Genomic DNA, 16,595 nt, shown 5'->3' with positions numbered 1-16,595 from the left:
CCATATGAGTGGATTTGTGGAGTATTTCCATAGTTGTTATAATAATTTTTTTTAGCAAAACAGCTTGTTATTTAAGGAACATTTCCTAGCCACACTGAGCCAATGATTGGGAAAAGAAATGCAGATGTGCTTTATATATCAGGTGAAACATTTAAAGTTTAAATCTGGTTTTGAAAAGTCAGATAATGTGAAATGTGAACTTCCACAGTGCCTTTTTATTTTTTTATTTTTTCCACAGTGCCTTTTTAAAAGCAGTTTGGGTAAAATAAGCATACTGTAAGACTATCCTTTTTTTTTTTTTTTTTTTTTTTAAAAGACCGAGGGTGTGGGCAGCCCTGGTGGCTCAGCGGTTTAGTGCCGCCTTTAGCCCAGGGCCTGATCCTGGAGTCCCAGGATCGAGTCCCGTGTCAGGCTCCCTGCATGGAGCCTGCTTCTCCCTCTGCCTGTGTCTCTGCCTCTCTCTCTTTCTCTGTGTCTCTCATGAATAAATAAATAAAATATAAAAAAATAAATAAATAAAGACCGAGGGTGTGAGGAAAGGGAGAAAGAGAATTTTAAGCAGGCTCCATGCCCAGCACAGAGACCAAGGCAAGGCTCAATCTCATGATAATGAGATCATGACCTGAGCCAAAACCAAGAATCCAACTCTTATCTGAGCCAAAGAGGTGCCCCTATATGATTGTCTTTTAGACTTATTAATAAAACATCTCTAATTTTATTTATATTCTCTCTCATACAGTCTAGAAATAAAATAGGCATTAAGAAAATCACCCCTTTGGAATTACACAAAACCTTATTTAGCCAAATCAAAAGTAGCTCAAGACACAAGGTTAGAAGTGTTGTTATCTTTAGTTAATAAAAGTATTGCAAAGTTTAAAAAAGACCAATACCAAATATCTGCCTACTGACAGAGCTTCAACAATTTTAAATTGTTTAAATACTTTCCAAATGCTAGATTAAAATTTATTCTATGTGAGTTCAACATAAAAAGATTTCAGTTGGACTATATCATATCCTAGATACTAATACAGTATAATTTTGTAGTTCAGTTCTATGAAAAACTGTAATTATTTGAGTATAGGTCTGATTTCTCCTACCAGCTTCTTGTGGCAGAAATTACACTTTACTCATCTGTGTATTCCCCAAAGCACCAAATAAAATGCCTCACAGATACTAAGCTACTTTTAAAAAGAGAGTTTTCACTAAAGAAATGAAACATTTTCATAAGTCAAGGTATTCCCAGGAACAGGAGACACTGCTTGATTCTGGGGCTAGCAGAGTGTAAATGGTAAGAAATACAAAGAAAAACAATCTGCTACAAGGGTTAACTATCACTTTATCATTCCATATTGGGAGTATTCAACTCAGTCTTCTGGAAACTTCATTATGGAAGTTGACTGGAAATCAGACACAAAGAGGAACAATTACTCAGGAGTGATTTGCCTTATAGTCAATTCTTTTGGACTTTTCTAAACTAGTCAAACAGAGAAAGGAAACTTTTCAAAAGGAATAAAAATACTGTATCAAATTTTTCAGATAAGAAAAAACAAAGTGACTCATTTTACACATACATTTATTACTATGTCCATGATTCTAATCTAAGGAAAAAAGGAAACAATTCATTTCCCATCTTTTTAAGATCCATGATTAACCTTAAACATGCTGATTATTTAAAATACTCAATGATGAACCTACATGAAATCATGAGCCAACAGGGCTCAAATCCTTTGTGAAATAATGTTATTTAATAATGGTACTAGTAATATGGGTTGGCTTAAAAAAACAAAAAGGTTACCTTACCTGCATCTCTCGTCTCATAGGGTAGGTCCATTCCTTGAAGATGGAAAGAAAACATGAGGATAAAAGTAAATGACATATAAAAAATGTTACCCATTTAAAAGTTAAAGATGTGACATATGAATATATGGATATTTAAAGAATACATTGTACTTTAAGAATATTCTATAAATAAATTAAAACTGGCTTCACAAACACCTGAAATTTTAAGTGACAAGAAACAAAGATTAAGGTATTCTTTAGATAATTGTACTTCCATAATTACAATGATGTTATTTCATATAATGGATGGACCCGTTCATTAATTAAAAGAACACAAACTCTAGAAGTTTCTCAAAACTGATCCTCCAAAACAGAAATGTCAAATAGCTATTTTGTGATTCATGTCAACTCTAACCAAGTAGATAGCTAAGTGTGAAGGATTCAAGAAGAGTACTGCGATTAGTGAGAAGTATACCTAATGGATGAAAGAATGTTAAGTGACAGGTATTTGCCATCCCTGATCTAATAAACCTCTAAATGCTTATCAAACAGCCCTTTTCATATCTTACTTGAGCTTAAGATCCTGTCTTTTAGTTTGATTCCCTTTAAAGATACATTTCACAAAAGTATAGAATTCATTCTGTCTTTGGAATGCAGACCAAAACAAACAAGTTGGGAAATAACGCAAAATGCCAACAGCAGAAGACAGAAAACATTTTAAAAGGTGGGAAAGGGGGCACCAGGGTGGCACAACTGGTTAAGCACCTGACTCTTGGTTTCCGTTCACATGATCTTGTGGTTGTAAGATTCTCTGCCCCCCGCCTCCCCTTGCATGCACCTGCCTCCACATTGAGCAGGAGTCTGCTTGTGATTTTCTCTCCCTTTGCCCTTCCCTCTTGTGTTCTGGCTCTCCAAAATGAATGAATGTTAAAAAAAAAAAAAAAAAAAAAAGGGAAGAAGTTGGGAAAAGAGGGGCACCTGGGTGGTTCAGTCGGTTAAGCACCTGACTTTTGATTTCAGCTCAGGTCATGGTCTCAGGATCATCTGGATCAAGCCCTGTGTCAGACCCCTCATATGGAGGGAGTTAGCTGGAGATTCTCTCCCTCTCCTTTTGCCCCTCCATCCCCAAAATAAATAATTCTTTAAAAAAATAGAAAAATCAGGAAAAGAAAAAAGCAGTTACAGTGAATTGATACGAAGAATCAAACATGGTGCAAATAGTCCTCATTTATAAATGGACTACATTCCAAAAGTTTCTAACTTAGTTGCTTAAAACTCAGAATTATAAAGAGAAATGAGTTTTCTAAAGTTAAAACTTGAAAAGCGGGATCCCTGGGTGGCGCAGCAGTTTGGCGCCTGCCTTTGGCCCAGGGCACGATCCTGGAGACCCAGGATCGAATCCCACGTCGGGCTCCCGGTGCATGGAGCCTGCTTCTCCCTCTGCCTATGTCTCTGCCTCTCTCTCTCTCTCTCTCTCTCTCTCTCTCCGTGTGACTATCATAAAAAAAAAAAAAAAAAAAAACTTGAAAAGCTTTTTAAAAAAATCTTTTATTTTCAGATGAAAGGGATTAAGGGGTACAAACTTTCAGTTATAAAATAAGTGACAAGGATTAAAAGTACAGCATCATCAGGAATATAGACAATAATTTGGAATAACTTTGTATGATGACAGAACTTACCTACACTTAATGGAGAGCGCTGAGCTGTGTATAGAACTGTCCAATTAGTATGTAATGTATCTGAAACTAACGTAACATTGTATGTCAATTAGAAATACCCTACCCAGCAATTACACTACTAGGTATTTATCCAAAGGATACAAAAACAGAGATGCATGCATGGGCACATGCATCCCAATGTTTATAACGGAAATGTCCACAATAGTCAAAATATGGAAATAGTCCAGATGTCCACTGACAGATGAATGGATAATGATGTGGTATGTATACACAATGGAGTATCATTCAGGCATCAAAAAGAATGAAATCTTTTTGGATCATTTGCAATGATGTGGATGGAACTAGAGAGTATTCTGCTAAACTAAGTCAGAGAAGACAAATATCAAATGGTTTTCACTCATATGTGAAATTTAAGAAACAAAATAGATGAACATAGGGGAAGGGAAGGAAAAATAAAGTAATGGAGAGGGAGGCAAACCATAAGAGACTCTTAACTACAAGGAATAAACTGAGGGTTGCTGGGGGAATTGGGTAATCAGGTAATGGGCATTAAGCAGGGCACTTGATGTAATCAGCACTGGGTACTATATGCAACTGATGAATCACTAAATTCTACTTCTGAAACTAATAATACATTATAGGTTAACTAAATTTATTTTTTTAACCCAAAATGTTATTTTAAATGCTCTGTGATTGAAACAATTTGCAGAAAATATGTGCCGTGCTAAGCTAATATCCAGTGAATGCTTCTTGCAATTTCTACAACTCTACATAGTGACCTGCTTAGAAGTACATTTGTGTATTTGCTCTCCAGTCTAAATTCTATTTTTTTTTAAAGATTTTATTTATTTATTATGAGAGACACAGAGAGAGAGAGAGACACACAGGCAGAGGGAGAAGCAGGCTCCATGCAGGGAGCACAAAGTGGAACTCAATTCTGGGACTCCTGGATCACGCCCTGGGCCAAAGGCAGCCACTCAACCACTGAGCCACCCAGGTGCTCCTAAACTTAATTTAAATAAAAAATAAAACAAACAAACAAACAAGGGGTGCCAGGGAAGCTCAGTCAGTTAAGTGTCAGACTCTTGATTTCTGCTCTGGTCACGATCTCAGGGTCATGAGACAGAGCCCCAAATCGGGCTCTGCACTTGGCGGAGTCTGCTTCTATCTCCCTTCGTCCCTCCCCTTGTATCCTCTTACTCAAATAAATAAATCTATATATAAAAAAACAAATATCTCCCTCTACTTTGCTCCCCCTCCTCTCAAAAAAAAAAAAAAAAAACCTACTTTCACTTTTAAATAATTTTAGAATTACAGAAAAGTTAAATATAGTGCTAGGAAATTTCCTTTACTCTTCACCTAGATTTTCCAAGTCAAAAAATATTTCTAACACATAAGGTAGAAATGTTAAAGCCAGGAAAGAATTTGTCTGTTTTGCAGAACAAGAAGCTATGGCTAGGTGTTCCATCAAATACCCTCCTCCATGAGCCAGTTTGGAGCTGAGGACCTGCATAGAAGCCCTCTGAGTTGCCCTAAGGTTACCTTTAGTTCATTATAAAATTAAGATCTCCCATGGGCAAGGTTTTACAACCATTTTTTGAACATACAATGTATACACTAGCATGTTCACATACTAAGATGAGCAGCTGAAACCAAGTGCCTAGGTAATAAAATGTGTAAATTCCTTAATGTATCAAGCTCCCCTGGCCTTATTCCCTAGCACACTGAATAAAAGTTTCATCCATGTACCCCAAGGGGGAAACAGTACTTTGAGAACCATTTCCCTGTCTCCTTGTGACAAATTAATAAAAATCTCTTCGCTTTCTTTTCCTTTCTTCTTAAGAGAGCAAGCAAGCAGAGGGAGAGGAGAGAGTATCTTTTTTTTTGTTTTTTTTTTTTTTGTTTTTTTTTTTTAGGAGAGAGTATCTTAAACAGGTTCCACAACCCTGAGATTACAACCTAAGCCAAAATCAAGTCAAACACTTAACCAACTGAGCCACCCAGGTGCCCCAAAATTCTGTTTTCAATACTTCCTTGGGCTGTGTTCAGTTTAATGCACCTCAAGTAGCAAACCTCTTGAGTTTGGCTACAGAAAAGAGACAGCAATTTTTTTTAATGAACAGAAAGTATTTTTTTGTCTTTAATGTTGAAAATGGATCTTGGCAATATGGTATTAGTAGACTATAAACTCTGAGAAGTCATATCCTGAGAGGATCTGATTTCTCATGGCCTTATATTTTTTCTGTTCTTTTAAAACGGGATATCAAAGAACACACAATGAAGTGTTTAAACACCCAAATCTGAATGTAAAGCTCAATGAATTTTCACAGGCAATACATCCATGTAATTACTACCCACGTCAAGATTTTCGTCATCCCAGAAAGTTCCCTCCTTCTCTTCTCAGGCAATATCCTCTTTACAGAAGTGAGCGCTAACTTCTATCACTATAGTTTTGCCTGTTCTTGAACTTAATATTAATGGAATCGCATCACTACTATTTTATGTCTGGTTTCTTTCACTCAACCTAATGTCTATGAAATTCATACATGCTGTCCGGTCCTTTTTATTGCTGTACAATATACTACTGTATGAATATTCCACAATTTACTCACTGTCCTGTTGCAGGAGATTTAAGTAGCTTCCAAGTTTGGGCAAATATGAATAAAAATGCTGTGAAAATTATCTTCTATGTCCTTTGATGCACTTACACATTTATTTCTCTTGGCTATAAAAGCAGCAATGGAGGGGTGCATGTCTGGCTCAGTTGGAAGAGGATGCAACTCTTGATCTCAGGGTTAGGAGTTTGAGCTCCACATTGGATATAGAGATTACTTAAAAAAATAAAATCTTTAAAAAAAGTAGCAATGGAATTAGAATTACTAAGTCACAGGGTAGGCCTATATTTGTTTTTTTAAAGATTTCATTTATTTATTCATGAGACAGAGAGAGAGGCAGAGACACAGGCAGAGGAAGAAGTAGGCTCCCTGTAGGGAGCCCAATGTGGGACTCAATCCCAGGACCCTGGGGTTACAACCTCAGCCAAAGGCAGGTGCTCAACCACTGAGCCACCCGGGTGCCCCACTATATTTGGTTTTATTAGATACTGCCAAAAGTTTTCCAAAACCAATTTACACTTCCACTAGCAATGTATGGGAGTTGCAGCTGTTCCACATCCTCATCATGGCCTTATTTTATATCCTGTACATGTGAGACATAAGACAAAGCCTGGGACCTGATCAAAGATGAAAGAGAAAAGAAGAAAAAGAAAAAGAAAAAGAAACAGAAAAAGAAAAAGAAAAAGATCCACACTAGAAAGCTGAGATTCCAATAGGCAACAGTCTCAGTGAATGATAAACTGGGGAGATAGGCGAGGGAAGGAAACTCACCTCATCCCCATAGAAATGAATACTCCTGCCTTTCTTAGCTTTGAAACTGAGTAGAATGTGGTAGTAGTGGTGGAATGGGATCTTCCTAACCACAATCTGGCCTTCACTCAACTTTGGCATTACAATTCAATGATTTTTGTGAGGCCAAGTGAAAATTCAATGTCAAATGATCCTGGGTAGATAGTGTCCATGGATTCTTGGGAGAAGCAAATGCACCTTCTGCAGAGAAGCATATCCTAATCTAGACCAGAAATAATTCACAGAGATGAGTTTCAATGAGCTCACAAATAAATGCGAATTTTTAAAGAAAGAGGAGGAAATGGACCACCATAAAAACCAGATACAACTGAATCACATTCACAAAGGCTGCAGGTATTAGGACAATGAAAAATAATACATTTAATATAAAAAGAAATGAGAACAAAAAAAAAAAAGAAAAAAGAAAAAGAAATGAGAGCACCAAAAGTATGACCAAGGTTTAAGAAATTTTTTTTAAGAGAACTGAAAGGAATATGTAGAAATGAAAAAATACAATTGAAATTAAAAATCAGTGGATAGGCTAAAGGGAAAAAAGGATGTAGATAAAGAGAAATTTTATGAACTGGAAAATAGAATTGAAGAAATTACCTAAATTCAGAGTTGGAAAATAGAATCAGTTAATAGACATATAAAATAGAATTTAAAAGTCTAACATCCATGAAGTCTAAGTTCCAAAAGGAGAAGAAAGAAAATAAAGGAGAGATAATGTTACACAAGATAGTAATAAAAGTTTTCCAAAACTGGTTAAAGACAGCACATCTCTGAAATAAGCAGCCCAGTGAATAAATCCCAAGCTAGAAAAGGGGAAAGAAATACACAGGTAAATAGTATACCAAACATGAACAGAATTTCTTTTTGTAGACTAAAAGCAAACAGGAATGGAATAGAGTCCAAAAGACCTTCACATATGCAGCTAATTAATTTTCCTAAAAAGACAACAAGGCAATTCAATGGAAAGTCTTTCAATGACTGGTGCTGGAACAATAGATAAATGTTTGGAAAATAAAATCAATTCTGATCTTGACTCCTCCTCACACACAAACATCTTAACCTGTCTTCACTGCTGCATTCTACTTCCAACACTCGGTGACAGTGCCTGGCACATAATAGGCACTTAATACATACTTGATGAATGTATGTATAAACACAACTGCAAAAATGATAAAACTTCTAAAAGAAAACAAAATATCTTTACAACCTTGGAAAAAAGCAAAGATATCTTAAAGAGGGCACAAAAGACTTAAAAAAAATTTTTTTTTTAAATTTATTTCAGAGAGGGGATCCCTGGGTGGCTCAGCGGTTTGGCGCCTGCCTTTGGCCCGGGGCATGGTTCTGGAGTTCCGGGATCAAGTTCCCCGCACCCGTGCTGGGCTTCTGGCGTGGAGCCTTCTTCTCCCTCTGCCTGTGTCTCTGCCCCCCCCATCATGAATAAATAAATAAATAAATCTTTAAAAAAAATTATTTAAGAGAGAGCACGTGAACACATGAGCAGGGGGAAGAGCAGAAGGAATGAGACAGAATCCTCAAGCAGACTCCTTGCTGAGCAAGTAACCCCACACAGGGCTCTATGCCAGGACCCCAAGATCATGACAGTGATCATACAATGAAATAGTACTCAGCAATAAAAAAGAATCTGCTACTACTTACAAGCACAATATAGGTGAGTTTCACAGATATTATGTTAAATGAAAAAAAGCCATAAATAGGGGCACCTGGGTGGCTTACTCAGTTAAGCATCCAACTCTTGGTTTTGGCTCAGGTTGTAGTCTCACATGTGGTGAGACGGAGCCCCAAGTTGGGCTCTATGCTCAATGGGGAGTCTGCTTGAAGATTCTCTCCCTCTGCCCCTCCCCCATCCATACACATGCTCTAAAATAAATGATCTTTTATTTTCTAAAGATTTTATTTATTTATTCATGACAGACACAGAGAGAGAGGCAGAGACACAGGCAGAGGGAGAAGCAGGCTCCATGCAGGGAGCCTGACCTGGGACTTGATCCTGGGATCACATCCTGGGCTGAAGGTGGCGTTAAACTGCTGGGCCACCAGGGCTGCCCTAAAATAAATAATCTTTTAAAAACAGTCATAAACAATAGGGCCCCTTTTACACGATTCCTTTTATATGAAGTACAAGAAGATAAAACTAAACTATGGTTATAAAAATCATTATTCATTGCCTATCTGGAATAGGATAGGGGTTGCCTGGAAATGTATGTGATATAACTTTTTACATTGATGTTCTATATCTTGATAAGAGTAATACACTGGTCTATATATTTATCAAAATTTGGGGCACCTGGGTGGCTCAGTCAGTTGAATGTGTGCCTTCGGCTTCAGTTGTGATATGAGGGTCCCAGGATCAAGCCCCACATCAGGCTCCCTATTCAGGAGGGAGTCTGTTTCCCTCTCCCCCTCTGCCCCTCCCCACTGCTGTGTGCATGCTCGCTCTCCCTCTCTCTCTCAAATAAATAAAATCTTAAAAAAAAAAACCTCACTGAATTGCACATTTAATATCTATGCATTATACTCTGTAAATTTTACTCCTCCTTAAAAAAAAGGGAACATGTGGGGACACCTGAGTGGCTCAGGGGTTGAGTGCCTGCCTTCAGCCCTGGGCGGATCCTGGAGTCCCAGGGTCGAGTCCCACATCAGGCTCCCTGCATGGAGACTGCTTCTCTCTCTGCCTATGTCTCTGCCTCTCTCTCTCTCTCTGATTCTCATGAATAAATAAATAAAATCTTTTTTTTTTTTTAAAAAAAGGGGGAAACATGCAAATAAGAACAAGAGATTAAATAGACTCCCCTTGACTTCTCAACTGAAAGAATAAAAGCCAGAAGACTGAAGAATACATAGAAAGTGGTGAAATAATCATGAATCTAGAATATATGCTCAGAAAATCATCTTTGAGAACAGAGTGAAGTAAAAGATTAATCCCATACAAACAAAAACAGAGTTTACTACCAGTAGACTCTTACTAAAGGAATTTCCAAAAGATGTTTTTGAAAAGGTAGTGCCTGGGTGGTGCAGTTGGTTGGCTAAACATCCCCAAATCTTTAATTTCAACTCAGGACATGATGTCAGGATGGTGAGATCAAGCCCTACCTCAGGATCCATGCTGGATATGGAGCTCTGGCTTAGGATCTTCCCTTTCTCTCTGCTCACCCCCCCAAAGAAAAGGTATTTTCTCTCTTATATTTCTACTTTAGCCACTGAGAGCCTAAGTAACTTTGAGTCTAAGCAGCTGACTTCAGAAACATTGACACTATATAGCCACTCAATGTAAGAAGGAACTATATGGCAGACATAATTGTATTTAAACAAATTCTGACTGCATAAAATAATTAACTTATAGAAATAAAGTATATATATACATATATAAAAAAAGAAATAATGTATTTAATTTCCAAGGAATAAATGTAATCAATTTGTACAAAATGAATGTTTATGTATCTCTTATTTAATGATATGTTATAACCTTTTTATACTAAAAAGTTTTTAAAGAACTTAAGCCAAAGACTCTTGTCATTTTCATCACTGTATCCCTAACACTGAGCAGAGCCTGTCACAGAATAAGCACATGATAGATATACATTGTGGAGATGTATGATGCTAGATTTTTTCCTTTCCTTTTTCCTTTCCTTTCCTTCCTTCTTTCTTCCTATTCTTAATTCTTAGTCTAACCGTCTTATCTTCCCAAAGAAACTTACCAGTTGCGAGAGTAAAAAAGAATAGCAATTGAAGAAATGTGTACTTTTGAGTTACCTAAAATGAAATTTCTAAACTGTGCATGAAAAAAAAAAGAGGATGTATATAGTGAAATGGTGTACATATATTCCAGGGAATATCTGGCAATATCTATGCCAGAAGGCAAAGACACAGGATAAATGTGCTTCCTTCTGGATTACCAATTTTATCAAAAGATTTTTTTTTTTTTTGAGAAAAACGGTTTTCACTGACCACTAATTTAAAACATTTTTATATTAAAATAAACATGACCAGGGCTGCCCGGGTGGCTCAGCGGTTTAGGGCCTGATCCTGGGGACCCGGGATCAAATCCCACGTTGGGCTCCCCGCGTGGAGCCTGCTTCTCCCTTTGCCTGTGTCTCTGCCTCTCTCTGTGTGTCTCATGAATAAATAAAATCTTAAAAAAAAAAAAAAAGTTTGTTTTAAAAATAAATAAATAAAATTAAATAAACATGACCACATGGGATAGAATGCAAAATTTACCTAAGTTTTCAGTGAAATAAGAGGTTTCAAAGGAATTTTGAACTTCCAAATGATTGTATACAATAGAACGTATATGCTGTATTTATACAAGGAAGGTATTATAGGAGTAAAAAGCAAGTTGTTTAGCAGGAGAGAATGAAAAATTATTCCTATTCACCGGACAGTAAACCATACAGCCTGTTTCTGTAAGCATCAAATTTGCCATAATAGGCATGAAACCTTTGAAATCTAAAAGCTTTCTGTCACAGAAGATTTCATTAAACTATTCCTAGTGCTAGAATTCGATTTTGACCTCCAGAGTCTACCCTCTTTGTTTACCTAGCCCTGATAACTACCCTACAAAACAAATCTTAATCCTGTCTTCTCTACCAATTCTGCTAATACCTTTAGCATACTAAATCAAGATTTTAAGTCATTCATGCTCACACTCTTGCTCTACTAGATGTCCATCTGTCTGAACATCTCTACCAACCAAGTCTTGCCTGTATCACACTCAATCTTAATCTCAGCCTGCCCACGTTGCTGCTAAAATCCATCAGTTTAGAGATAGTAGTGGTAATGGGGCAGATTCCCAATGATCTACTGTGAGTTACTACTGTACTTAATTAGTAGAATCAGTTCCCCAAACTTAAATGATTAGCAACCAGTCCAACTATATTTTTTCAAACCAAAGCAAAGCAGCTAAAACAAAATACCCCTAATTGTGAAACACACTATGGTTCTGATGAAAATAAATTCAGTAATGAAAAATTCTTCAATCATCAATCCTCAATTGATGATTGAAGAAGGTAGGACTTTCAGGTTTTCTCCTTCCTTCTCAAACAAATGCAGTTATGTGAGCTATAAAATTGCACTTAGGGGATAGAAAGATGTTATAAAAATGTCCAAAGATCAGTAAATAAGTAAATAAACACAGCAAAGGATATAGGCTGTAACCATTAAACAAAATAAAAACTTAATCCTTATTATCAGATGGATCAGGCTGGATGAAACCTAACAACCTTTAGAAATACCAAAATAGATTATGAATTTTAGCTGATGGGAGGAGCGTTCAGAGAAAAAAAATCATCAAAATACTATACTAGAGCTGGGACATTCACAAAACAGAAAAAATAGTATTGCAGTTTCTCTCCTCCAAAAATGGTAGCCCTCTTCATAATAAGCCTTTTCCTTTAATTCTCATTCTTATTTCAAGTTTCGCTTCAACCAAAGGCAAAAGGAGTTTTTCACTCTAAAACCAAAAGGCAGAAGGGCATTCAAGTAAGATGCTTTGAAGTTAGTTACTCATAAACCTGGCTGCCATCAGAATTATCTGACTCCTTATCAGACCAGTTAAATCAGAATAGGGGATGGTGGAGTCTAGGAATGGTTATTTTTTAAAAAGCCCCCTGGGTGATTCTACTCTACAGTCAGATTTAAAAAGCATCATTCTAAATTTAAAGGCCCTCAATCAGAAATATTAAGCAATTCCTATTTTTTATTCTGTACTATGGGCATCAAAAGAGAAAAAAAGTAACATTTCAGTTGCCAAATTGCAACTGAAATAAATTATATTACATTTTCTATCTGAAAACATTAATTTCTAATTATAAAACCAATAACCCTAACTATGCAACTAATTTATTTAAAAATTGATAACGTAAGCTGTTCTTTTCTTCATACCTATAAAGAAACTACTGTAATCTTGTCACAAGATTCTATTATCAACACCAATCAAGATTCTTTCATTAATTCAACAAACATTTGTTAAGCTTATGATATATAACTGGACACTGTGTTAAGTGCAAGAAAGAGTGGGCAATAAGACAGGAACATATTGGTGAATAAACTACCTTGTGAAATATTCATGGAAATATCATGGCAAATAAGCGACCAAAACTACAAGTAGAATATCTGTTAAAAGGTAGGTATAAAAGTACCAAGTGCTACAGAGACTTATAAACCTAGAGGATTAAACTATTCTGGGGAGTGGAAGGGTACAAAAGGGGAACAGAAGGAATTGGCAAAATCAGGGAACACCTTTCTCAAGAAAGGATACCTAAAGTGAGATCTAACCCAAGACCAAACAGTTAATTAGGTGAGGGCAAGGGTAGTGTTGGTGGCCACAGCAGGGGAAAATAGCAAATGCAAAAGTACTGGGGAGGGGTGTGTATAGCAGGAACCAAAACATTCCAGGAACTGAGAGAAAATGAACATGGCTAGGGCAAACACAGAAGGGAGCAAGGGAAAGAGTAGTTCATAATGAGGTTACAAAGGCAGACAGATGCCAGATCTCACACAACCTTGCAAATAAGGTTAAGGGTTTGAACTTCATCCTGCAAACAATGGGAAATCACAGCAAAGTTTTAAACAGAGGAGTGACAATCTTCTTGCAAACTGATCTGAACACAGCTAAATTTTGGCTAGTACTGTCCTGAAAGAATGCCTTGACTGGTATTTCAGAAAACAAGGAACTGATATTCTTATACAGGTGATCGGATCATCAAACTGTCATAGATTGATCACATCATTAAGAGAATGCATTAAAAATTTCTCTACTTCAATTCCATTTTTACTAAAACAAGATTTGGATTGTAATTTAGGTTTCCATGAAATGCTTCCTGGGTGGAAGAACACTATTAATTGGCTGGTCACCATAACTATGTAAGACCATTTGACACTTTATATATCTCATGGGAAATTAGAAAATTAAAAAAAAAAAAAAAAAAAAAAAAAAAAGAAATTAGAAAATTAACATTGTTTTATTAGTTTATCAGGAGTAACTATATGCCCTGTTTAATGATTATTTATAGTTTTGTCTGCCAGAAAGCACCCTCCATCTAAAGCATCCTCCATCTTCTGTGGGAATGCTCCTATGGGTATTGGTAGGACTATCCATGATAAACTTCACACCCTCCCCGGCAACCTTGGCCACAGAAGTGAGTATATGACCCAGACTGGGCTCCTCATTGTATTCACAACTTTATGGCATAGGGTCTGATCCAAAAGATGGACACATGACCTAAGTTAAGCCAATCCTCTAGATTTTAAATACTGAAGCTTAGAGAGATATTATTCCTCAATGTAATAAGCTCTGTAAGGATGTGACCTTGAAGCAGCTGGCAGTCAAACTCCTTATCTGTGGAGAAGCCAGAGTAAAAGCAGAAACGCTGAGAGAAAGTATAGACAAGCACTGATGAGGCAGAGGCAGTTCTCATAAATTGAGACTGTCTAGTCAAGTCCCTGAGACCAGCTGCATCCCTACCTTTCTGGGTTTAATTCTTCTCTTTTTGCTTAAGCTAGTCTGAGTTGGTTTTTTGTCAGTTGCAACCAAAAGAAAACAAACATACAATGCTATGAAAAAAACAATAAATTGGCTTTCAGTAAACAATACTTGTGTCGTTATCTACTAGGCTTTAAGCATTACATCTGTCCTTGCACAGGAAAGAAAGCTATGTTCCCAGTAAGATTTTATAATTTTTATAGGAATAAGACACATACACAATAAAAGATTAAATGCAAGTCTGTAAATATTTTAAACTAGAATTTTAAAGATCAGAGCAGGAAAGAATGGAGGTATATTAAAAACAATGAATTAGGGGGATCCCTGGGTGGCTCAGTGGCTGAACCTCTGCCTTCAGCTCAGGGCAGCGTGATCCTGGGGTTCTAGGATGGAGTCCCACATCCCGCTCCCTAGTGGGAGCCTGCTTCTCCCTCTGCCTGTGTCTCTGCCTTCTCTATGTGTCTCTCATGAATGAATAAATAAAATCTTTAAACAAAAAAACAAACCCACAATGAATTAGGAATCAAGAGACCAAGGTCCTCAACTGTGTCTTACACTACTGTTACCTTGGCATATCACTTATTCTCAATAAGCTACAATTTCTTCACCTTTTGAAAAAAGAGAATGTTCTATATTATTCCTTAAGGTTGCTTCCAGACTGAAATCACTAAATCACTTTAAGGACAAAAAGCATATTCCTCATTCACATTATTCCATATTAAACAAAGAAAAGTGTAAATTTATTTTTTAAACTAACCTAAATTCAATTTTTTTCCTATTTGTCTACCCTTAAAATATGAAATTCTCAAAAAATACTACCACGAGCAGAGGATCCCTCCAAATAAAAAATGAGAACCCCAAAAGAAGATACTCAAAAGAATATTTGGTGTAAACTGAATGGTTTCTTAAAAATATAGCTTTCCAATTATTTTTAAGATATTTAGAACTAGAAATTTAATTTTTCTCAATCCTACTAGAGGATAATTGAGTATCCTTGTCTTTTGTTTTTTCCGAGTATCCCTGAATTTAGTCTTTAGAAATATTTTAGTAGTGTGCAACACCATAAAGTGTTTTAAACTAGCAATAGATGGGGGAAAAACTCAATACAAACGTTAGACAAGGAAGAAGATGGAGTAAACAAAATCTGGAGTTAGAAATCAAGAGAAAGGTTATAAAGAATTTCATTCTATCAACTCCCTTCCAAAGGGCAAGTTTCATGATTTAAGTTTTTAGATTTAAATGTGCTAGCTTCATGACATTTTATTCTGCGGGTCACAGTTTTGCCTCAAAAAAAACAAAAAAAAAAAACCAAACAACTACCTTGGAAAACTTTTTGAAGGCACACTTCGAAAGTTGAGGCCCCAGATCTACTTCACGTGTGGGGGCCATGTGTCCCACAAGCAAATCGATGACACCAAATCTCTCTCAAATTGAGATTTAAAACATTACCTTCGTATTTCCTTAGCAATAAAAAGGGGAACCTTACTCAGAGTAAGTCCTCGAAGCCGGGCCTGGGGGTTGGGGCGGGGGGATACCTACTTTTCTCCTCCCCTTTTTATTAAGTAGATGAGACCCGGCAGCCCCTCCACCAGGGGGGGAAAAGATACTCAGTGAATGAGGGTCCAGGTACACCGTCCCGGAGCTCCACCCGAGGTCCCAAGACGGCCTCAAGAGGCAACAGGGCTCCGGTGGAGCTGGAGACTTCGACGTTTGGGGCCTGGGGTCGCCCCGCGGTCAAGGAGCCACACAGTGAGGCCTGTGCGTGGCAGTCACGGGACAAACTCACCTCGGCGTCTTCTTTGCATTGCGGGAGTGAAGGAAACTCCAGCTTCACGTCCTCCATGGTCCCGGCCCTGGGGCTTGTGGGTGGGGTGGGAGTGGGAGTGGGAGTTATCCGGCCCGCCCGACCCTCGGGCTGCCAGCGGCAGAGAAAGGAAGGAGGGCGGGTGGACCGGAGGGCCGACGGGCGGGCAGCGGGCTTACAACTAACACGCGCAGACTAAAAGGTCCCAGCGACTCCGGCGGCGACGGCGGCGACAGCGGGGAAGAGGAGGGTTGGGCGGCTCATACCCGGCCGCCATGCTGCTGCCGTCTCCCTCCCCCTGAGTCTCCGCGCCCCTCAGGCCGCACGGGCTCGGGCACAAGCAAGAGCCCTACAACCGTCTCCCCTGCTTCCCCCCGCCCTCCCCGCGCTGCCCCAGCCAATCCCAGCCCACGCTTGCC

General features: G+C 37.9%; 1 protein-coding gene across 3 annotated transcripts in view; it reads right to left on the bottom strand.

Annotated features, from left to right (window-relative positions):
- Nucleotides 1-16,545, bottom strand: part of STYX (serine/threonine/tyrosine interacting protein) — a 40,825-nt gene extending 24,280 nt beyond the window's left edge. Inside the window, exons 1-3 of one of the 3 annotated variants that reach the window (XM_072838584.1) lie at nucleotides 16,356-16,543; nucleotides 16,159-16,231; nucleotides 1,801-1,833 (exon numbers count right to left, since the gene is read on the bottom strand). In XM_072838584.1, coding sequence (XP_072694685.1) covers nucleotides 1,801-1,833; nucleotides 16,159-16,215 — 90 coding nt within the window. In that variant the 5' untranslated portion in view covers nucleotides 16,216-16,231; nucleotides 16,356-16,543. Of the gene's footprint in view, nucleotides 1-1,800; nucleotides 1,834-16,158 lie in introns of all 3 variants that reach the window. The other 2 variants (XM_072838585.1, XM_072838583.1) reach the window with 2 other exon arrangements.
- Nucleotides 16,546-16,595: the final 50 nt, after the last annotated feature.

The sequence above is a fragment of the Canis lupus genome, chromosome 9, assembly GCF_048164855.1.
Source record: "Canis lupus baileyi chromosome 9, mCanLup2.hap1, whole genome shotgun sequence".
Taxonomy (NCBI): Eukaryota; Metazoa; Chordata; class Mammalia; order Carnivora; family Canidae; genus Canis; species Canis lupus.
Note: the sequence above shows the minus strand (reverse complement) of the source record. Positions and strands in the feature narration are given on the sequence as shown.